Source organism: Ruditapes philippinarum, unplaced genomic scaffold (genome assembly GCF_026571515.1).
Source record: "Ruditapes philippinarum isolate M1 unplaced genomic scaffold, ASM2657151v2 ctg1018_1_1_1_1, whole genome shotgun sequence".
Taxonomy (NCBI): Eukaryota; Metazoa; Mollusca; class Bivalvia; order Venerida; family Veneridae; genus Ruditapes; species Ruditapes philippinarum.
In genome coordinates this window covers 303,100-327,684 of record NW_026857866.1, presented here as the reverse complement: position 1 = coordinate 327,684, position 24,585 = coordinate 303,100, and the positions used below count along the sequence as shown (strand labels likewise).

General features: G+C 32.8%; 1 protein-coding gene across 1 annotated transcript in view; it reads left to right on the top strand.

The window, feature by feature from the left end:
- Nucleotides 1–19,926, top strand: part of LOC132751297 (excitatory amino acid transporter 1-like) — a 58,129-nt gene extending 38,203 nt beyond the window's left edge. Inside the window, exons 4-8 of the mRNA XM_060741458.1 lie at nt 12,370–12,556; nt 12,753–12,986; nt 17,306–17,500; nt 18,244–18,378; nt 19,075–19,926. Coding sequence (XP_060597441.1) covers nt 12,370–12,556; nt 12,753–12,986; nt 17,306–17,500; nt 18,244–18,378; nt 19,075–19,297 — 974 coding nt within the window. The 3' untranslated portion in view covers nt 19,298–19,926. The remainder of the gene's footprint in view (nt 1–12,369; nt 12,557–12,752; nt 12,987–17,305; nt 17,501–18,243; nt 18,379–19,074) is intronic.
- Nucleotides 19,927–24,585: the final 4,659 nt, after the last annotated feature.

Below are 24,585 nucleotides of genomic sequence, written 5' to 3'. Positions count from 1 at the left end.
TCAGAGAGCAACAAGTGCTGAAATCAAAACATCATCAGTAAGAAGAATGAAATACAAAAAAAGACAATGAAACAATTTTTAAAACTCAGCTAATAGAAATCAAAACACAGCTAAAGTGAGAGTGACAAAACTTACAACACAATGAATTATTTGGAAACTACGAGGATGTCAAAAAAGACAAAAACAACACGTCATTTTGACGTCTTGTAATATTGATAAACAAGATACTTTACGTCTGATTATATTGACCTGCCATTGATTTATCTGGTCAGACCCCCTCTCTAGAATAGCACATTTATTCTAATTTATCGATATTTGCCCTTTGCCCCTTGTCATGAACATAAGAACATTCGTTTACATGTTAAATTCTGAATGAAAATAATCAATCTTTTTCCGTGAAAATCATCGTAACTGCTCAATACAGATCAATGTAAAAATATAAATAAGTCGGTCACAGAATGTTATGGTTACATGCAGAAAATTGATCACGTACCCGTAAAAAATTCAGCAATGTTGTCAAACTGTTCTTAATCAAGTTTTATTTGACTAACTTCCGGAAATTCATCGGTCGAAATAAATTGATGACGCGAGACTTTAAAAGAAAAACTAACTAGCTAGATTGATTTAATGAATAATCAATAACACATCGTTATTTATCCGGTTATCCAATCAACGTGATTGACAAACGTGAATACCACATTCTTGTTTGGTTGATTACTGATAGAAATCAGTTATAGAAGTACGGAGTTTAATTGTGTATACTGATGTGTATACTGCCCACTGCTTATATGTATTACTACCTAATGTTTCAATACTGCTTACCATAAACTGTTTTACATAATGCAATGTATTTACTGTTTACTACCTACTGTTTACTATCTTATTTCACTTTATCGTTATTTTCTTGTAACTTTTTATTGATTTATTCTTACTATCTACTGTTTCTTTTTACTGCTTACTGTCTAATATCTAATTTCTTATTACTCTCTACTATTTATTTTTTTACATCTACTATTGAGATATATGCATTTACAACTGTTTACTGTTTAGAATCAACTGCCTTATGTTTACTTACTGTTTTAGATGTATGTACTAGCAAATTATCAACTGTATACTATTTAATATCAACTGCCTAATGTTTACCAACTGTTTTGAATATACCTATATGTGCACCAACTGTTTACTATTTAATTTTAACTTACTAACTGTTTTGGATATATGTGCTAACAACTGTTTACTATTTAATATCAGTTGCTTAATGTTTATCTTATAATCATTATAAGTATTACTGTCTACTGACTGCTTTAATTTGGACTGCTAAATAATTTTTAATTATATTCAACAGGCAGCCAGTATTAAGTTACAAAGTGAAAAGTTAGAAGTAAATCTCTCAAAAAGACATCGATTATTATCCCAGTTTCTGTCTCTTTCAATTTAAACGCCAAAGCAATGTAAAGGTCATGAAACTAAAACTAGGTATGAAAATATTAATTGGCAAAATTCGTATTCGTGCGAATGCGCTTTTGTATCATCTTTTGGCATGTGTATTGCTGGTTATGGGATCCGTTGTATAATATTTGTTTATTTATTTATTTATTTATTTATTTAAGTCTTCACACATGACATACGGAATAAACAACATAAATTTAATCATAGAAACATGTTTAAATCAATGCTATATATAATTTAAAAATACTATGAATGTATAAAGTATATAAAGTAGATATCAGTTTAAAATATTAATGGATAATCTACATGATAAAGCTAAGGAACAGATGCCAATTATAAAACAAAGTTAATACAAAAACACGTAAAAATGGAATAACTAAAGGAACACTAGAAAAAATGTCTGCAACGGGAAAAGTAAAGGAGCTATACAATTGAAATTCATGTACCAGTGGAATTTGGAACATATGGTATTTGCTTATTATTCAAATACTGAAATTTATAAAAACCTTCCAAGTCATAGTCAGGGCCATTAGCGTCGACCTAATGGTACCGTAAAGGCGTAAACAATTGTCACGTAATCACCCATCTTGTCAAGAAGCCATATTATGTTTGATTCTTAAGATGGTGGCATAATATTATGTGTGACAAGTCCTTTTTGCGAAGGATTGGTTGTACAGACGCATGGAAGTGAACATCTGTGCCCTATGGGAAATCTTTACATAGTTGTAAACCCGTATGTCTGTGAAAAAAGGTATTCAGCAGCAAAGTACATTCCACCAGTCATTGAGAGAAAAAACACTATGATTTTATAATGGTTCTATGGAAATAATTGCATGAAGACGAGATTTTTTATTTATCGAACGATTTCATAATTGTAAAAAGTTTATTCAAACTGACATTATATAGTTTTCAAATTACAATGTTTACGAAACAATTAGATTTGTTATATTACGCAATCCCACCTTCGGACTGCAAACTATCCAAAATAGATTTACACATTTTAGCTTTCTTGCTTTAAAATTTACTTATGCTTGAGATGTTTGTTTTAAATTCTAAATAAATTGTTAAAACTAACAAAATCTTTATTTTGATTTGGTTAGTCTTAAAATTTACAAAAGCAATGTTTGACTTTACGAGCCTTGTGATGCATTCAAACAGATTGCATTCCCATTGACCTTTCTCCAAACTGTTTCTCAATTGACCTTTCTCCAAACTGTTTTCTCATTGACCTTTCTCCAAACATTTTTCTCCAATGACATTTCTCCAAACTGTTTTCCCATTAACCTTTCTCCAAACAGTTTTTAATTGACCTTTCTCCAAACTGTTTTCCCATTGACCTTTCTCCAAACAGTTTCTTCAATGACCTTTCTCCAAACTGTTTCCCCATTGACCTTTCTCCAAATTGTTTTCCCATTGACCTTTCTTCAAACTGCTTCCCCATTGACCTTTCTCCAAACAGTTTCTCCAATGACCTTTCTCCAAATTGTTTCCCCATTGACCTTTCTCCAAACAGTTTCTCCAATGACCTTTCTCCAAATTGTTTCCCCATTGACCTTTCTCCAAACAGTTTCTCCAATGACCTTTCTCCAAATTGTTTCCCCATTGACCTTTCTCCAAACAGTTTCTCAATTGACCTTTCTCCAAACAGTTTCTCCATTGACCTTTCTCCAAATTGTTTCCCCATTGACCTTTCTCCAAACTGTTTCTCCATTGACCTTTCTCCAAACTGTTTCCCCAATGACCTTTCTCCAAACTGTTTCTCCAATGACCTTTCTCCAAACTGTTTCCCCAATGACCTTTCTCCAAACTGTTTCCCCATTGACCTTTCTCCAATCTGTTTCCCCATGGACCTTTCTCCAAACTGTTTCCCCATTGACCTTTCTCCAAACAGTTTCTCAATTGACCTTTCTCCAAACAGTTTCTCAATTGACCTTTCTCCAAATTTTTTCCCCATTGACCTTTCTCCAAACTGCTTCTCACGCCTTCGCAATGAACTAGCCAATTTTGAAATGTGAAAAAGGTTGAAAATAAACTTTTGAAGTTCTGTTTTTCAAGAGCATCTTTTCAAAATAAAGGTTCTATATGCATTAATGTGTACATGTATATGGTACAATAGTCCATGTGTTTTTTTTTCTTCAATTTTAACAACTTTGAATATAATGAGTCTTTTTAAGGTACAATGTTAGTTTTGGTCAATAATATATCTAAAATGGTATTCAAAAATGCCAAATTTGCCTTCGGTTAGCTTTAAATATCAATGATACACAACGCAGGAACAGTTTTACTTGCTTTTTTTTCTTACAAATGGACCAAAGCTTACCTTACAAAATGTGTCTACATTGTTACAATAAAGGCAAATAGGAAACCGTATCAATACCACATTGCCATAATAAAACCTAATTTTCGGTAAGACGACTGGACATATTTGTCACGTAAACAACAAATCAATCTGTTTTCTATACGATATAAAGCCAGACAAAAAAACTTAACTAATATAAATATTAATTTGAAGTAATTCGTCACGTAAACGTCATTATCTGATTATTTTAAATATGTTTTCAGTTTCTGGATATTTTCATTTGATAATTGCGAAAGCGATTAACATTAACAGTGAGTAGAATCACTGGTTCATTGGCTTTACTACTTCATTCTGTAACAATATGTCCTCTTCTTAGGCCATCTGTAGGAATCACTTACTTATTTACACTTTCTATGAAATTTAATTGCATTTGTCTATAAAACAACAATTAGTCACAATTTTCTAAAATCGATCAAAAATTGATATAATAGTTGTGGCTTGCTTATCATTTGGCCCACAATACCCTAAACATGTGTTATCAATTATGATAAGATTTTTTTTTTCATTTTAGAAAAAGAAAATTTTTAACAACAAGAAGGAAGTTATTTTTCTAAATTTTTTTTTTATAGGGGCATCTTAAAATAAGAAAAATCTAGATCCGTATCAAAAATTAAAAATAAATCCCCAAAAATGTTTTCTTTTCTCAATATGGATATACATTTGATTTTTATTTACCCTTTATTTATAATTTAAAGGGGAAAAGGAAAAATCCAGTATACCGTACTGGAAAAAAACCCCTAAAAAAAATAAAAGCACCCGGGCATGATCACTTTAAATCAAGAAAAAATTTTGGGTTTTAGACCTACAAAAATCAAATTCTATTTAAATGTGCATTAGAGAACAGGGAAAAACATGGGGAAAGGAGAAAATTAGAATTTAACGCGACATTGCAAAGTTTTATTTGACACATTGTACGATAGGATTTATGTCGTTGGCTGGTGGAATATTGAACCAGATATCCAGTTTTTTTTTAAAAAGTAGACTAAAATTTAAATTAAAATATTCAGGGTTTTGGGAAAACCATCCCAAAAAGGGCTTGTTTTCCATCAAAATTATACCTATTAACATCTTTCAAAGAAAAATCATACAAGTTTTCCTAAAGTCATCTGCTACAGGCAACGAAAAAAATATTTTTTAATTTTTAAATATTTTGTCCAAAAGTTCAATGTCTTTGTAAATACGTATAGTGGAAAGTTGGAAAGAGCTTTAAATCAGGAAATATTGAAATCAAACACATGGGCAGTAACATTAATTAGATTTTTACAGAAAAAGTCAATGATCTACTACATGAACTTTTATTGGTGATTACTATATCTCTCCAGAAAAGGTTTAATTGACGTGTAATTAACATACTGAGAAAGTTGTTTATTTTTTACAAGGTTTTTCAACATTGTTTGACTTTCTTTCAGTGAATTTGTTTTCTTTGGTGTTTTGTCAAATGAAAACGTTTGCTTGCTGCTTGATTTTGTTTTTGATCATATAATATGCTTACCGGGCTGTGCATATCATTGCTGAAACCAGTGCTGCTGGTGTTTATTGTATTATCTTTTATTTTTCAATGGTGTTGAGCCTGGTCCAAAACGTTTCCAGATTGGCGATGGTGATTGATATTTTTATAATTATCTAATTTTATTTTTTTCCTGATTATTTATTGGTTTATACTAGCTGTTATTCTGTCTTGGTTGATTGCTATGCTTGTTGTCTTTCTTGAACAAAAAGGTTAATAGAAAATCTTTTTCCTCATAGTTTTTGTTTGTCAGTTTGAATCAATAAGATCGTAAATTCACAATAAATATCAAATGTATTTACGATACTAAAACATATTTATGATGTCTCACGAAAGTACAGCTGTAATTTAAGGTGTAAAGTAGAGGATGGTGTGTGAACCGTTTCTGAAGAATTACAAATTCAGTCGACTTACAGTGTATAGTTAGTATATATATTCATGTCATGATTTTATGTTAAATCCTTTGTTGAGAAATGCATTAGTTGCTAAATAAAATACACTCGTCTTAAAACTGACCCAATATAATAATAACTCTTCCCCACCTGGATTTTGCCTTTTTTTCGTGCTGACTTTTCAGACCCTTTACAGCATATAAATCATTTTGTTATTATCATATTAGTTGAACTAATTATCCATTGTCATTGTCGTTATGAAGAAGTTATAAATAGTTTCAAATCTTAGCGGGATACTTTTGAAATTTCGAAACAGGGGTTTAAAACCTTTAAAAACATTATGTATGCGTTAATCCTTTTAAACTTTTGATGTTTTAAAACATTGCAGTTTTATTCTCACAAACGGCAGAAGTAGATTTGTTTTTTTTCCCTTTGATGGCAGATGAAACATCTGCTATAAAACATATCTAAAAAAAAATAAAATCCCCGTAAAAAAAACACAATACCCATTGATGTTTTCCAAAGGGGCCGGTAACCAAAAGGAAATTTACTTAAATTGTAAGCTTGCGGGGGAAAAAACCTACTAGGATACATTGTGACAATTTAAAAAAAGCATTTTGCGACAAAAAAAACATGTTTTCATTACCAAACTTGGGGAAAATAAATTTTAATTTGTATTTTCGTGCAAAAAAACCAAAAATTTAAAAAAACGGGATTTTGTTTTCGCCCGACAGTAAATTTTTTAAAATTTCCCAATTTTAAGCAAATTTTACATTTTTTTTACCAAATTTTCCCAAAAATTGCCCGTTGTCTATTTTAAACCCAAAACTTCCGTCCCCCATTTTTCCCCAAATTTAAAACAAATTTCACTATTTCAAAAACAGGGCCGAATACCCCCGGATTTTTGTTTTTAAAATTTTGCTTTTTATTCCCCAAAATTTATATTTAAACTTTGCACATTGATTGTTTTACTTTTTACATAAATCCCGTGTATTGCAACAGCATCGGGGAAAACCGCTTTAGGGAAAAAATTAATCAAAATTTTGGGACAAGTGGGGTAAATGGTTTATAGGTTTCTGGTAACGATATTCGTATGAGTTTAGCAAAGAAATAAAAGTGTATGCCTTCTTGTGAGCTTCTATCTTGATTTAATAGCAACAAAAGAGCATTTACAAACTGCCAAATTCTCCGCCGAACAGGAGAAAATTTATACAAATAGGATAGTCCATTTGCACACACTAATATCTAAACAAATATCAAAGTCCAAACAGAAAACCATATTTAAATGTTCATTCCTTATCTACACAAAAATTGTGATCAATGTGATTTACAATGTTTTAATCTAAAGTAAGCATCTTCAACACCATCATTGTTCTTGTCTATATCTTTCTTCTTTGGATACTTTTAAATATCATTTTCACTTTCAGACGGTCTTGTGGAATGGGAAAGCAATATAAGCCTTTCCAGTAGCACTGGTTAACGTTTTTTCTAATGAATCAGTGTTCAGGCAATGTTTGTATTTGTTATTAGCAAATTGTGTCGGCTATAGCCTCTTTCAGCTACAAAATTCCCAACGAACATGGGTAACAATCAGTCAGTAAGGGATTAAAAAATATGAGAACGAATTAGACCACCAGGAAGTAAGCAAAATTATTGTCACTATCACCAATATCAATGTTTCAAAAAAGTGCTTTGATACATTTTAATTATCACTTCTGACATTTAAAAGGCAAACATTTTTATTTTTTAAAGGTATCCTTACAGTATCTTAAACTTTACTCATTTGGCATAAAGTTCATTTGCGCCTTTGACATTTTGGCAATAAGTACATGTTTGCTCGCTTTACAGAAAAAGTACATTTCTTAGACCCAGTGTGCCTTTAAGCAGAATTTATTTCTTTTTATAATTACCCTAACAGTGGCATCTTAGCATTAAGTGCCAGCCCCTTTCTTCAGGTAACAAACATCTCACAGGGTCTAAAACAATTATTTAAACATCATAAAATTCATGTTTGCCCTTTTCAAGATTGATTAGTTTCTAACGCATAAAGTGCCTTCAAATCACCCAAGATATCAAACACAAAGCTCGCAAGTAAGATTCCGATGATTACTATGACTTTCTTAGATATCACACAGTATTGATATTAGACGTATATCATAAATCGGCCTTTAGTGAACTTGCTTCAGATAATATAGCTAACATTGCACAATGAATTGCACCGCTCCGATTTATTCGTCGCGTTTCTTGTCGGTGATTAGATTTCGTTTTTGAGAAAATCACTTAGCTGGATGTAAAATAGACATTGACATGGGAAATAAATGTTGGAAATAGCATATAAATCAATCGCTGACAAATTGTCATTATATTTACTTATGTTTGGACACGCAACCTGTTTTGAAATTTGCTATTTTAGCTCGCGACATCTGAATTAGATACAATTCATGTATCAACCATGGATACAGTAAATCAAATTTTATAGGGTAATGGTGTGCAAATGATAACTGTCTGAAAGTGAGATATCATGTCATAGATATCACTTACACAAACTAACTTTTTTCGGTATTTCTCCTGGATCGAAACAAAATATTTCAACTTAATGATAAACTAGTTTATATGATAGATTATTGTCGTTGAACATTTATAATTCGATTTGTCGAACTTATGAGCTGCAGTTTTTTTTTCAAGAATGCAAAAATGCATTTAGGAAGTAGTGTCATAATAAACGATTATTTTGTAAAACATTTGCTGAACTAATTTATTTATCTGCACAATGAATTTTGGCGCCGTATGCCATTTGTGAACATTTTGACTTTCTCTAAAATTAACAAGAAAGAACTGACTTTAAGTGACATGGTAACTTTCTGTTCTCAAACGCCCCATCTGGTTATGTTCCTATACAGATTTTGCTACACGGTAATATTTCGGCATTGGCTTATGAATATGTAGATTTGATGTTTTAAAATTAAAAAAAGAGAGGCTGTCGCTTTTTCTCTCCAATAATCTCATTATTAAAATTAGTCGCACAAAACATATGCACATGGTTGTACTGCTAACACGACACTTCAAATTCCTATTTCTCAAATATAGTTCAGTATGTTGACTCGAAATGTCACGAAAATTTCTAATTAAGTACAATGTACGTGGTTTCTATATTTAATGCAGGGAACTTTGTAAGTAATCGGTAGTAATAACATTTACATTTAAATTTATTCTTGCATAAAAACTGCGCACGCATAAACGGCTTTTTTTACTATGATAACTTTTATTTGCTGTTCGATAACCAGTGCATTAAACTTCATCAGAAGGAATTTCATTCAAATAATTAAACATTAACGTTTTTAAGTATATTGTACTAAGTCATTAGGTTAAGGCAGTGAGTTCACAAAAGCCGATATCATGTGTAGGAAAAATTAGCTGTAAGACTTTTGTACACGCAACAGTATTATATCAAAGCAGTACTGTGGACTATTTTTGAGTACGATGTCTCAATTATAACGATCAGGCCATTTCCAAATACGGTAATTTCAATCCAGCGATCTTATTCTTGGTGGTACTATGAGTACGATGCACAGGGACACTATCTTGTCAAAGTTAACATCCGACATAAAGTAGCCACGACATGCAATCTTTCGCTTAACGTAGCTACACCATGCAATTAGGTTCGTCCCCCCTGCAGCTACAACAATAAATAAAACGAAACACACAAAATAATAACAATAAGGAGAAAAAAATAGAAGTGTCTGAGCTATGATAACATTATCTACTGGCTATTAGACGGAGAGTTTCTTCAACATATCGTTCATCACAGAAATAAATCCATTTTTAATTTCCCTAGAGACTCATTCTTAACTTTCTTAAGACGTAAAAACAATTCAAGTAGAAGATGAAAATCACCGAACGTCAGTGTTCAAACAAATTTGTATTGATTTTTGCAAGTTATTTAATTGCAAATTCTCCCGGAAACTTCAAACACTTATTCCGATTTATGCAATAAAAAACTTTTATACTTTTACATAAGTTTGTTGTAAATATAAGTCCGCCCAGACATAGTACATTTTCTCTTATACTCAAGTTTACTTTTAACCTAAATATGAAATGTGTAGGAATATTATTTTCTGATACAACAAATGTGAAGCGTTGAGGAATAAAATTCCCAAAAAAGAAGTACCCCAATTGCAAACATGTATAAGAACGATATTTTATTTCTATAATTAACAATGCAATAAGCTTGTACATAAATTATGTGGCATTATTTTCTACACAAAATTGAGATACAACAAAATCCACTTAAGAACGCCATTAAAACGGCAAAAAACATTGAAAATGTTGCAGACTCGGTTTGATTCAGTCTGTTCTACAAAAGTCATATGATAACTAGGGTACTGTCAATGTGACTTGATCTAAATTTGGTGTATAATTATATATTTGTTATTGTATGTAAAGCATACTTTAATACAAACGTTTTTCTGTGAATGAGTATAATAACTTTATAGTGGTGTACACATGTAATACCTGGTAGATAATAAGAGCAAATCAAATGTATTACGGGAAAGCAAGCGTTCTGTTATTTCATACTGAAAATAGGCGCACTTTGATTACTAGAAAGTAATAAATACATCGAAAACGCACACTATTATATTAATTGATATTACATCTTGTTGATTCTTTGTTACATAAATAAGTTAAAAGTGCCCTCACTGTAAAAATACATCTCCGTCTTTAGATCATACAAGTTGAATTATGGGAAATAAGAGAATCTTGAAATCACATTTAACGGAATATACTTGCAGTAAATGATACTGTGATTTTGTTTCAACACTGTAGTTCTAACATGTTGAAAAGACGACTGGGTCAACTGTCTGGTTAAACGTTTACGAATTGCTTTTTAACAGAGTTTAAAATGGGGAAAAATGTTTGAATACCACCAATTTGTTGGCATTGTTGGCATTGTCACGACCAATTCATCATTTAAGAGCTATATTGGGACCAATTAAGTGTATTTGACAGCGAGGACGATCTATTGTTAACTGTTCTTGTCTCACGCAGTGCTCGTGTAGACAGTTTTTATAGAGGTTGAACGATTCTTAAAGGCACATTATAAAGTGAAGACTGTTTTTACAGAGGTTGAACGATCCTTAAAGGCACATTATAAAGTGAAGACTGTTTTTACAGAGGTTGAACGATCCTTAAAGGCACATTATAAAGTGAAGACAGTTTTTACAGAGGTTGAACGATCCTTAAAGGCACATTATAAAGTGAAGACTGTTTTTACAGAGGTTGAACGATCCTTAAAGGCACATTATGTCTCAGAAAGGAATAAATATTTCATCCTTTTTAAAGGGCAAATATGAGTTTTGAAACATGTTAATAATGGATTAACAGCATGTTAGATGCTTATCACCTGAAGAAAAAATGGAGCTGAATGTAAAATTATTTGCAAACAAAGTAGTGCATTTTTTATATTTGACTGCCATACAAGACACTTAATCACTATAATTGTACTAATTACAAAAAGACAACCGAAGCAAGAGATATGGTTCAGTGAAATTGGCAAACGATTAGTTCCTTTGGAAACTGTAACAGCACACCAAAATAATATAAAAAATGCTTTTTGATGAATAAAAATAAAGCTTCCCTGGGGCATAATAGGCCATACCACCCGTAAGATCATACGCAATTTTCAATACAGTCTGATCCTTTTGCTTCAAATCATTTACACATGAAGTAGTTAGGAGCTCATGTCTATTTTCAACATCCATGGTAAGCAATAAAAATGTATCGATAATAGGCGCACAATGCTTGTCTGTAAGCGATATCAAAAAAAAAAAAAAAAAAAAAAAAAAAACGGTGCAAAAATATCATGAATTTTAATAAGTTGAGTGTATTGAAAAAAAAGACAAAAGTACTATTCAATGTACGAAATGTACATATATGTATTTGCTGTGGGAGGGCTTTTTTCACGGGAGGGCTTTTGTCCGTCCTGTCATTTCCACGAGAGGGCTTTTGTCCATCTTGTCATTTTTGGATGGGAAGGCTTTTGTCCGGGAGGGCTTTTGACCTACACTCCCACCAGAATACCAATAAAATATTTATAAGCATCGCTTATTTACCAAATTCTATAGTGTTGTAGAAGACAAAATGTGACATTTTCCCCAATATTAATATACAATGTATAATTATATAAATTCTCTCTGTAAATTAGTGGCACATTTCACTGTCATAATTTCTAGGCACAATAAGCTTCAGATATACATTTAATTTTTTATTCTATAAGAAGGGGAAACATGTGTTTTATAATTTTGTAATGGTGTCTAAGATGCCTACCACCTGAAGAAAATAGCGCTGATTGCGGAATAATTTGTCATAAAGGTAGCAAAATGTAAAAAAGAGGTATTTTGCCTTCCATACAAACTATACTGTTCTGCAAAAAGAAAAGATTGTCTAGCCATTTTGGTCAACGAGATTCTTTTTGAAACTGTAACCAAATTCCATAAAAATTGTGTGCTTTTGTTTGTTTGTTGTTTTGTTTTGTTGTTGTTGTTGTTTTGTTTTTTTAATTAAAAATAATAGCATTTTGAGGCTTTATGTGCCTTTAAGAGATATGTCACAAGAATATAATTTTGCTGTTCTTTGAGTAACAAAATATTGTTTTTTTACCTTAGATATAACGACGCAGATATTAGAGCCCGGAAGTTCGACTACTGGTTCCACTAACATTCTAGGACTTGTCGTCTTCGCCGTTCTCATGGGTGTTATACTCGGCAGAATGAAAGCTAAAGGAAAGCCGCTCGTCGACTTTTGTAACTGTTTGGCCGACGCTACTATGAATATCTTTGTTATTTTCATATGGTATAAATTAATTAATTTCATTATAACAATATTGTTTACTATGTAATCTTTCTGGCAATAAAACACTTGAAAATGAACTAACACTTTAAAGAAAGTAAATGCTGTATGGACAGACAATTATAAAATCAAAGAATATTGCTGTTGACGCAACTGTTGTTAAACAAATGTCGTAAAAACACATGTACTTTGATTTCAGGTATTCGCCAGTCGGAATAGCGTTTCTGATCGCCGGAAAAATTGTGGAGATGGAAGATTTTGGAGTGATGATTGGTCAGGTGGGAGTATACTTTATAACGGTGTTGCTTGGTCTCTTTGTGCATGGATCGTGCGTATTGCCACTCATTTTCTTTGCTCTGACCAGACAAAATCCGTACAAATTTATTTACGGAATTTCACAAGCTTTGGCAACAGCGTTTGGAACCTCCTCAAGGTTTGTAAAGAAGTGCCAGAATCAATCTTTTATTATCAAATTTCAGGAGTCAATTTTAGAAGATTTACTATTGAAGAAGTTATAGGCACAATCATGCTATCATACTTGACGCAAAATGTACAAAAGTGTTGGTTGCAGGAGGGGGTTGGGGCGTTGGTTGCAGGAGGGGGTTGGGGACGGGGGTCTGTGGGGTATCGTTATTGAATACGGTCAAAGTGATGTTATCATTTGATCCGCAGACGTGAAAAAGTGTTGGGGGACATTTTCAGTTTCCCTACCAAATGTAATGACCATAAAATAGTAATGATTACAATTTTAATTTTGTCACCAGACGTGACCTATATATACGTTATAACAGAATACTTATTTCTGTGGAAATAAATTCGATGTACATAATCTGCATTCGTTGTCAGCTCACCGTAAGCTATAAACGGTACACGCATAGATATAATGTGAGCTACAGTGAGAGTCCCTATGTGATACATGAGCTTCTGTGATCACCATAAACTTATACATTAGCTTCGGTGATCATCATTATCTAATGCATGGCCTACCTTCATTATCATAATCTTAAACATGAACTACTGTGATCATCATTAAGTTAAACAAAAGCTACATTGATCATAATTAACTAATACATAAGCTACCTTGATATTCATTGTCTAATACATGAACAACCGTAATCATCATTAACTAATACATGAGCTTCTTTGATCATCATTAACTAATACATGAGCCACCATGATCATCATTATCTAATATATAACTTACCGTGCTCATCAAAAACTTAAAGTATGACTAATCGTGATCATCAAAATCTAAATCATTACTTATCGTAATTATCATTCTCTTTACCCTGGCCTACCTAATGTGATCAGCATCTAAATCATGACGAATCGTGACCATCGTGATCTTAATCATTACCTACTGTGATCACAATTATCTAGAAAAAATGATCTGCTTTAAAAAAATGTTATCTAAGTGATAACTTACCGGTATCACCATGGTTTAAATCATAACCTTCTGTGATCATCAATACATACTGTGATCATCATTATCTAAATTATAATCTTTATTATTTATCTATTTACCTTCTGTGACCATCAATATGTAATTCCTACCTACCATGATCACCATTAACTAATACAAATGCAACCGTGATCATATTTATCTAAATCTTGTCATACCATGATCATGTTTATCTAAATCATGTCATACCATGATCATGTTTATCTAAATCATGTCATACCATGATCATGTTTATTTAAATCAAGACTTACCGTGATCATCATTATCCAAAACAAAACCGAGCGTGATCATCAATATCTTAATCATGGCCGTGATCTTTGGTATCTAAACATGACATATCCTGGGTCGTGATCGTTATTATCTAAATCTTGTCTTACCGTGATCATTATTATCTAAATCATGTCTTACCGTGATCATTATTATCCAAAACATTTTAACCCAGCATGATCTTAATCATTACATCTCGTGATCATGGTAATCCAAAACATGACGAACCGTGTTTATTAGATGAATTATCTAAATCATGTCTTACCGAGACCATCATTGTCTAAATCATGACCTACCGTTATCATCATTATTTAATCATTAGTGATCAACATTGACTTATACATGAGCTACCGTGATCATAATTACATAAATCATGTCTTACCATGATCATAAATTTCTAAATCAACGCCTACCTTGATTTTCATTATCTTAATCATGACCTTACAAGATCAACATATTATCTAAATTATGACCTACTGTGATCTTCAGTATCTTAATCATTAGATAACGTGATCAATATTTACTTATACATGAGCTACAGTGATCATAATTATTTTAATCATGTCTTCCTATGATCATCATTATCTAAATAAAAATCATTCTCTGCAGTGATCATCATCATCTTAATCATGACCTTACATACCAGTCTAAACCATGGCTAACCGTGATCATTATCTATCTCTCTTAGCCTACTTTGATCATCAGTATTTAAATATATATTGACCTTCCGTGATCATCTTTATCTTATATCATGACTAACCGCAATCATCGATATTTAAATTATTATCGTTATTATCATTCTCGAGCTACCGAGATCATTATTATCTTAATCATGTCTAAACATGAGCATCAATAATAAAATCATGACTAACTTTAAACATCATTATCTATTACATCACATATCGTGATTATCAATGTCTAAAATCATGATCATCAATATCTTAATCATGACCTACCGTGATCATTTTTAAACAATGGCTAGCAGTGATCATCCGTATCTAAATCATGACCTTCTGTGATCATCATTATTTCATTATCTATCTATTGGCCTACTGTGATCATCAATATCTAAATCATGAACTACCGTAATCATTATAATGTCATTATCTATCTAGTGGCCTATTGTGATCATCAAAATCTAATTTATGACCTAGAATGATCATTATCATTTCATTATGTATCTAATGGCCTACTGTGATCATCACTATCTAATTCATGACCTATCGTGATCAAAGTTATATTATGTGATCATAATTATATTACACAAGAACTACCGTGATCATCAAATCTAAGTTATGACCTACCAAGATCATTTATTTCATGAAATACTGTCATCATCTTTTACATGACTTTCCGTGATCATCTATTACATGAGCTATCGTGATCATTTTATATGACCAATCATTAAAAAAGTACTTTCTCTAGTCACAAGTCAAAATATTACCTAAATAACAAGACTGCGTCTTTTTAAGTTTAATGGGAGAAATTTATATCTAGACCACACTTTATTAACTAAATTAAAAGGTGCTTAACTTCTATCGAAAGATTGAAAATCGAAAACTACTAAAATGTATTTTCGATATTAGAACATGATTTATGAATCTCGTATTATATTTAAGTTCATAGAAAAAGATGAGTGATGAAATGGTATCGAAACACTGTACATAACAAACACTGTACATAACAAACACTGTACATAACAAACACTGTACATAACAAACACTGTACATAACAGACACTGAACATAACAAACACTGTACATAACAAACACTGTACATAACAGACACTGTACATAACAAACACTGAACATAACAGACACTAACATAACAAACACTGTACATAACAAACACTGAACATAGCAAACACTGTACATAACAAACACTGAACATAACAAACACTAACATAACAAACACTGAACATAACAAACACTGAACATAACAAACACTGTACATAACAAACACTGAACATAACAAACACTGTACATAACAAACACTGTACATAACAAACACTGTACATAACAAACACTGAACATAACAAACACTAACATAACAAACACTGTACATAACAAACACTGAACATAGCAAACACTGTACATAACAAACACTGTGCATAACAAACACTGTACATAACAAACAATGAACATAACAAACACTAACATAACAAACACTGAACTTAACAAACACTGTACATAACAAACACTGTACATAACAAACACTGAACATAACAAACACTAACATAACAAACACTGAACATAACAAACACTGTACATAACAAACACTGAACATAACAAACACTGTACATAACAAACACTGAACATAACAAACACTGTACATAACAAACACTGTACATAACAAACACTGTACATAACAAACACTGTACATAACAAATACTGAACATAACAAACACTAACATAACAAACACTGAACATAACAAACACTGTACATAACTTTTGCGAAGCAAAGGCGTACGGTAGGGTTACGTGTAATACTAACCACATAATCGAATTTATTTTAACTTTGCATGATCTTAGAATATAACAGAAACATATGAAGCAAAAATTAATTGCGTTTCACCGAATTCATTTTCGCATAACATCCCCTTGAATTTGATTTATTTAGGTCATTTCATATCAACAACCTTATATTGTACCATTTTTTAATTCCATTCTTGGTCACAGTAAAAAAGTCATCGAATTTCATTTAAAATGTGTTCTTTCTCTATTCAGCTCAGTACAAAAATAGTCATTGGTAACCTTTGCGAGTTATCTGCCCTTAAAATAAGCAACATTTTCAAATGAGGCAGATAACTCGAAAACGAGGCCAGTAGTCCCACTTTTTCCGCTTTAACTGTTTCTGTTATCTTATTCTTAGATAATGCAAAATTTAATTCAATTCCATTATGTAGTTTTCATGCTACCATATGTCACCCTACCATACGCTTTCAACAAATTAAATTGATTGCATGTCTATATTTACGGTGATATACCGGTATACTATTCAGTGCGATTGTTTTTCTTGCTGCAGCTCTGCGACTATGCCTGTGACGCTACACTGTCTTGAGGTGAACAATCACGTAGATCCCCGTGTCAGCACGTTTGTAATCCCCGTTGGAGCAACTATCAATATGGACGGTACTGCCCTATATGAAGCGGTAGCGGCGTTATTTATAGCAAATGTCAACGACATTACAATGAATTTTGGGAATGTTGTAACTATAAGGTAAGGGTTTCATAAGTAGTAATACAACCGCCAAAATTGTTCTTGGTACTTATATTGGCCATACCACGTGATCTTTATTATACGGAACACGTGCATTTATTGCCAAAAGATTTTATCGAGATAAAGCACATAGTAACTATCTACGATGTATCAAAATAAAGAAAACCACTGCATGACTGGTTTCTGAGAAAATTCAAATACAATTATTTTTCATATCTGGGACCTGGGGAAACGGGACACACTAAAATACTTTATCTTCTGTAAAAACATAAAAATTGTAAAATAGTGAAAATATTGAAAACCATACCTAATCGGGCAAAAAAGCGCGTGTTCTGTATCTTTAAAAAATGATATAAATCATGTTATTAAAACATCTCTAAAAATCCAACACTAGCCAAAAGCTAACACCGTATAAAAGAAAAGGCGGCTGGGGAATATAGTCTCCGTCAGTATTTCAATCCTTTCGTCCGTCCGTCCGTCCGTCTGTCCTTCCGTCCCGCATTTTTGTCTCGAGTGTAACTCAAAAACTATTTGAGATAACAACAGCCTCTGATATAAATTGGACAATGATTGGGACTCTGCGTTAAGACTACTTATCATGCACCCAATTTCCGAAAAGGCGGGAATAACAGCGAATGTTGTTTTTAAATTAAAACTTTGAAAAAGTAAAAATGTTCCCTGTCATGAAATATATAAAATCAAAATAATATATTGTTGGTGATAATATGTGTTTGTGTTTACAGTATTACAGCTACAGCTGCGTCTATTGGGGCAGCTGGCGTTCCTCAAGCAGGTCTCGTTACCATGGTAATCGTTCTTTCTGCTGTAGGACTGCCTGTAGATGACATCACACTTATTCTCGTCGTCGACTGGTTCCTGTAAGTGATATTGAAGATTACACAATAGCAATCAAAATGCATTTTGGTAGATTTAGAGCATGCTTGGTACAAAATATTTGATAACAAGACTGTTTTAAAAGATAAAATATTCTCTTATATACCTTTAAATGCACAGGTAAAGGTGTTGTTTTTTTCCAATTTCTTTGCTTTAATCACCGATCGATCAAACTGCTAAACTACGGTGGCACAGAGGTGACATGTGTGTGTTTTTTTTTATTTATATCGACCACTTAATTATCCCGTGCGCACGTCCAGAGACATAGATCTATGTCTCTGGCACGTCTAAGTAACTCGTGGCCACGACATAGTATATCGTCTGCACCACTTAATTATCTCATGCGCACGACTTAGTAACTCATGGCCACGGTATAGTATCTCGTGCGCACTCCTTAATTATATCGTGAGCACGACTTAGTAACTCATGGCCAGGACATAGTATCTCGTACCCATAGTATCTTAATTATCTCGTGCACACTGCTTAGTAACTCGTGCCAACGACTTAATTATCTCGCGCGCACGACTTAGTAACTCTTGGCCACGACATAGTATATCGTACCCACGAGATAAATAAAAACACACGAGTTTCACCTCTGTGTCACCGTACTAAACTCATTAAAGCAGCATATACTAAGTAATATAAAAGTGATTTAAAACTAATTATGAATATTTTTTTAGGGATCGATTCCGAACGTTTACAAACGTCATGGGCGATAGTTTAGGTGCGGGTATCGTGTATCATCTATCAAAACACGAGTTACCTCCCTTACTGGACGAAAACGAGACTGATGTGCCCGATGTCTGTGTGGATAGCCCTGGCCCGAACAAGGGGTCAACTCCTACGCCGGAGTTAAGAAAACGACCAAATGGAGCAGAGGAAGCTAATATTGCTGCAGTGTAACACTTAACTATATCCATTTTTATTTAGAAATAGTTTTTTCATTGTTTTTAATATTCAGTGAGGTTGTAACAAAACGTGTTGTTATCGGTAATACTGCGCGAACTATTGTAATGTTGAAAGATTTGGAAGTCGAACAGAAACTGTTGGTGAAACATAAAAATGAGAAACATAAAAATGTGATTATTCACATAAGCTTGTAGGTTAGATACGTGATTATGAGCATGCAGAATAAGATTGGGTTTGATGAATGTCTTTTGGTAAGCACATTTTAAAGTAAATAACATGTACATATATATATATCATTTGATTAATTTCATTAAATTCATGTTGATCGATTTTTTAAGTAGAAAATCATTCGCTCATCTCATTCATTTTTATCTTAAAAATATAAATATATGACCATAGTTGTTACACACATCAACCGTTCACCATTTACAAAAAACAGCTGTATCATCAACCGGACATTGAAACTTGATTCAATTATTTCTGTAAAAAATAATGTGTAAAAAATGCATCGTTTTATGAACCTTTGCTTTTAATTGCACGAAAATGTAAGTTATTTTCTACAGGTCATCTCAAATGCGTCGTTAAACTTGTATTGGCTAAATTGAAAAATCATCTAAATTCCAAATCAGTGTTTATGAATTTACAATAATATGATTTTTACACACACTTGAACTGAATGGTGTTCTGCGGTTACGTTGATCAATGTGATTTTACACACATGGACACTGTATGGTTTTCTGCGATAACGTTGATGTGGATTTACACTCATGCAGATTGTATGGTTTTCTGCGATAACGTTGATGTGATTTTTCACACATGGACACTGTATGGTTTCTGCGATTACGTTGATGTGATTTTCATACTCATGCAGACTTTATAGTTACATGTCTGCGATTATGTTAATGTAATTTTACATACACGCAGACTGTATGGTTTTCTGCGATAAAATTGATGTGATTTTTACACACGCGCAGACTTTATAGTTGTCTGCGATTACTTTGAATGTGATTTTACACACACGCAGACTGTATGTTTTCCTGCGATTAAGTTGATGTGATTTTACACACGTGCAGACTGTACGGTTTTCTGCGATAAAATTGTTGTGCTTTTTAACACATATGCAGACTGTATATGGTTTTCTGCGATAAAGTTTGTGTGATGTTTTAACACAAACGCAGACTGTGCATGTGGTTTTCTGTTGATGTGATTTTACACAATCCGAACAATTGTCAATAATAATATTTACTTTTTTATGCAAGTCAGAACCAATTTCCAATTAAAGAGGTTTTGAAAGAATTGCGCAATTTGATTAAAAGAATGCAATAACTTATAGACATTGGGTCAATTTCACTGTTGAATTATGACCGTAGAGACACAATTCTTCATACAATATAACCACTGGTCAAGAAAAGTAGGTAAATGTAAATCAGTCTATGTAAAAATTAAGGTCTACACAAAACGAATTTTCTTAGACTTAGAAAACGTCAGTCAATAAAAGTCAAATAGATCGAATGTACTTCTTATGTTGCGACCAAATCAGCAACGTTCAGCAGTTCATAACCAGTTTAAGATCGATTAATTAAGGGTGGTGGTTGGAGGGGGTCGGTATTTGACTGGTTTCATTTTCAGGGGGGGGGGGGGTCCGTTACACCGGCCATTAAATAATGCAAACGCAATGTGAAATCCATTATTTATCACGTCGCAATATCCGATTTAAGATACAGTTGGTTTTCATACAGCGATCTTTACTATGTATATTACACCTTGTTACATGTTCGGCTAGAACTTGGCGCTTTATCTTGAAGATAAAGACTCGCCAGTTCAATAAAGAATGAAAGAAAAATTTTGTTAACAAAATATAAGCCAAATAAAAGACTGACGACTATTTGATTGGATATGTTTTAGCATATTTTTTTTAATTTCATGTCATTCGCTTTTCATGTTTGTAGTTACCATCAATACATAGATGACACTTTGTAACACAATAAATGTTCATATAAATAATATACATATATATGTAGTTATTTTTGTCATGAAATGTCCTCGTTTATCGGCACACACCGTTAAAGGTTGTACCGTATGTTACACAAAATATAACCAAAATTTGTTTAAATATAAATATTTTCATTAGATAATATTTCCAAACAACCATTTATATAGGGCCATATAACTTGTCAAAAATCTTTATAACTATTAATATATAGGAAAGTGATGGTGGATCCTATTATTCAAACATAAACAATAGATGTGATTTAGACATCTTCCGATTTATTCCAAGTTTCTGAAAATATTGCTTCTAGAGTTATGAACCTTGTCACATAATTGTATAATGTGAACATGAAGAAGTTAGTAGTAAAAAATGTTTTACTTCACTGAAATCTGAACGCGGGCGCCGGGTGGGTAGGACAGATTTTCATATACTTTGTATAGTCGAGCTAAAATGATCTTTTTTAGAACATTTCTAAATCTATCAAGTTTTAAAAAAAATAGATTCTACCATAGAGCATTTTATTGGCCACCTTTTTGGGTCAATTTTCGTCGCACCAACACTGTACATGTTATACGGCGACATTTCAGTCTGACTGGTGGAGGAAGACCTCTGGTATCCCTTCGTGAATTATTTCAGGCACGAACAAGACATCTGAATAGAATCACTGTCGTTCCGTAAGCTATATGGATAGCTTTCTCACTTTTAAAAAAATCCAAATTCCTTAGCTGTTTTCGAACACACGGCGGTGGGGCGCGTGTGGTTTGAAGCCAAGGAGGTTAACCACTCGGCCACGCACGGATGTCATTACATAGATTTATACTGTTGTGCATTGTTTCCATCTATTTAAATAAAATATTTTTAATACAATGCGGAGTACATTCATGTGTAGTTGTAAAGTTTTGCAGTTATGTACAATAGAAGTCCAATAGAATTAGTATCGTACTCGTCAATATATAATGATTTCACACTTCCAAATCAACAAATACATGTATATCAAATTAAAGCAAACATACAAAATCAACACGTTTTTTTAATTAACATTATAAGTAAAATAAGTATTAAGTCGATAACATCACTACGACGTGTATATAAAACAACTTTAAATTGAAACGATAGTTTTACTCCGACGGTGAAAGCAATGTCAGATGGACCGAGTACAATATGGATGCGATACAGATGTTTTGGACAAGGAAGATAAAAAGTAAGCTAGAGAAAGTACAAAACGGATGTAATGTAGTATAAAGAAAACGAATTTGGATCCAAAGATTATTTATGTGGATTACATGAAATCACATGGTGCATGTGCTCAAATTTTATCGGTAACATTTTATAAGATGTGAAAAATATGAGGTTGTTACTCATTGATTGTTGTGTACATAACTGAATTCTTTTGAACGAATACACAGCTGTAAAACCTAGGACGAAGCTCTACATTATACAATATAACCAATGAAGCACCAGTTTTGCATCGTGTGATCTTATTCGACATTGGACAGTACAGTATTGGAAGCTTGTTTTAGACAAAATATCTATATGATACTGAATATCACTAGCGGAGTGGGTATATTTATGACCGCAAGTACATGATTATTTCATGTAATTTGTTGAAATCTATATTGCTGCATGCAAGTAACTAAGCTCTTCCTACAATACGACTTAGAAAGGATATTCTTATATGCATTACGTTCGTATATAGGCTATTTGTAGTCTTATGTTGAATGAGGCTCCGCAAAAAAGTAGCTTTCGCTATCGAGAACGGAACCCGTGTATGTTTTAATTTGAAGCACAAAACGGTGATAAAAGTTGTTGGTGTCAAGCATGGGCCTGCCTTTCGAATTGTAACTACGTACTATGGGTACCATTCCTCGTCATCCACAGCGACTCAGTCGGTACATTGGCAGCTAGTCCTCAGCGACGTGAGAATACCGAAGGGACGAAAAAGGTGCTTACGGTAGAGGCAAAAAATTTTGTTAGTGTACATGCCGACTACAAACAACAACACAATTGGTTTATGAATGATTGAATTAATCAAAATGTTTGAACATCTTCTTTTTTACAGAATTTAAATAATTTCACACATGAACTTGACAGTGATGGTCATTTAAAGATCAAAGTCATACTTTCATTAATCAACATGTCATTTGGATTTGGCCGAATGGTAAAGCCCGCGGACTTCAATTATCTTGCCCTGGTCAAATCCCAGCAGGTGCTTTAATTAGGTTTTTTCAAGCGAGGAAGCGATTAAGCTATGTAAGTGGTTCAACTCTGGTGCAAGAAGAACTGGACCCTGAGGTCTTCTTCCACCAGTAAAACTGTTAAGTCGCCGCATTTACATTGCCAGCGTGAATTAAAATCTAACGTCGTTGTCATAAGTACTATCAAATATGTAAATAAACAAGGTATGTTTGTAAAACATGTATGCCCCCTATCGGCAACCTACGGAAGAGCATTAGTGCCAGGTGTATGTTTTTTATTAACTCGAAATTTCGAGTTACTAACTAGAAATTTCGACTTACTTATCTCTAAATTTCGACTTACTAACTCGAAATTTCGACTTATTAACTCGAAATTTCGAGTTACTTATCTCGAAATTTCGAGTTACTAACTCGAAATTTCGACTTACATTGCACGACTTTCATTGGTTGCCGGTGAAAGCAAGGATTGAATTCAAGATACTTTCTCTCGTGTGTAGCTGTTGCACATTGACAGAGCACCTTTAATATTTATTTAACAGAACAATTTTATAGGGTCAAATTGTCCACACATACTGAACATATCCTTCGCTTTTTTGTGGAGGGGGGAGGGTGTAAAATCACACTTTCCACATTTCCGTGTTAACCGGGTGTTTCTTTTTCTTAAGCACACATACAACCATCATGTGGAGAAACAACAAGTCCAAAACCCACCCTATTGTAAACTGTGCAATATCATGTGTTAAGTAAGTTTTAAATGGCGTGTATACGCCAGTTAGTCTGTCACGTTTCTTTATACTAATAATGTTTTTGTAACATTTATTTATTCATTATTTACTAATACTTTGATTCATATTGTGTTGATAAAAGTGATACTTGTTGTTATATATATGTTGGGAATAATATAAAAGCATCCGATTTTACAAGAAATATAGTCAGTCCAACAATTTTGACAAAGGCCTCAGCACGCCCTATTTTGGCCACGCCGCGATACTTTCCTCAGATGTCTCACACGTGAAGTATAGGATCGGTTTTTTTACAGGGATGAGAAGAATATGATTAGTGAAAAGATATGTTCGAACAGATGGGATACAATACAA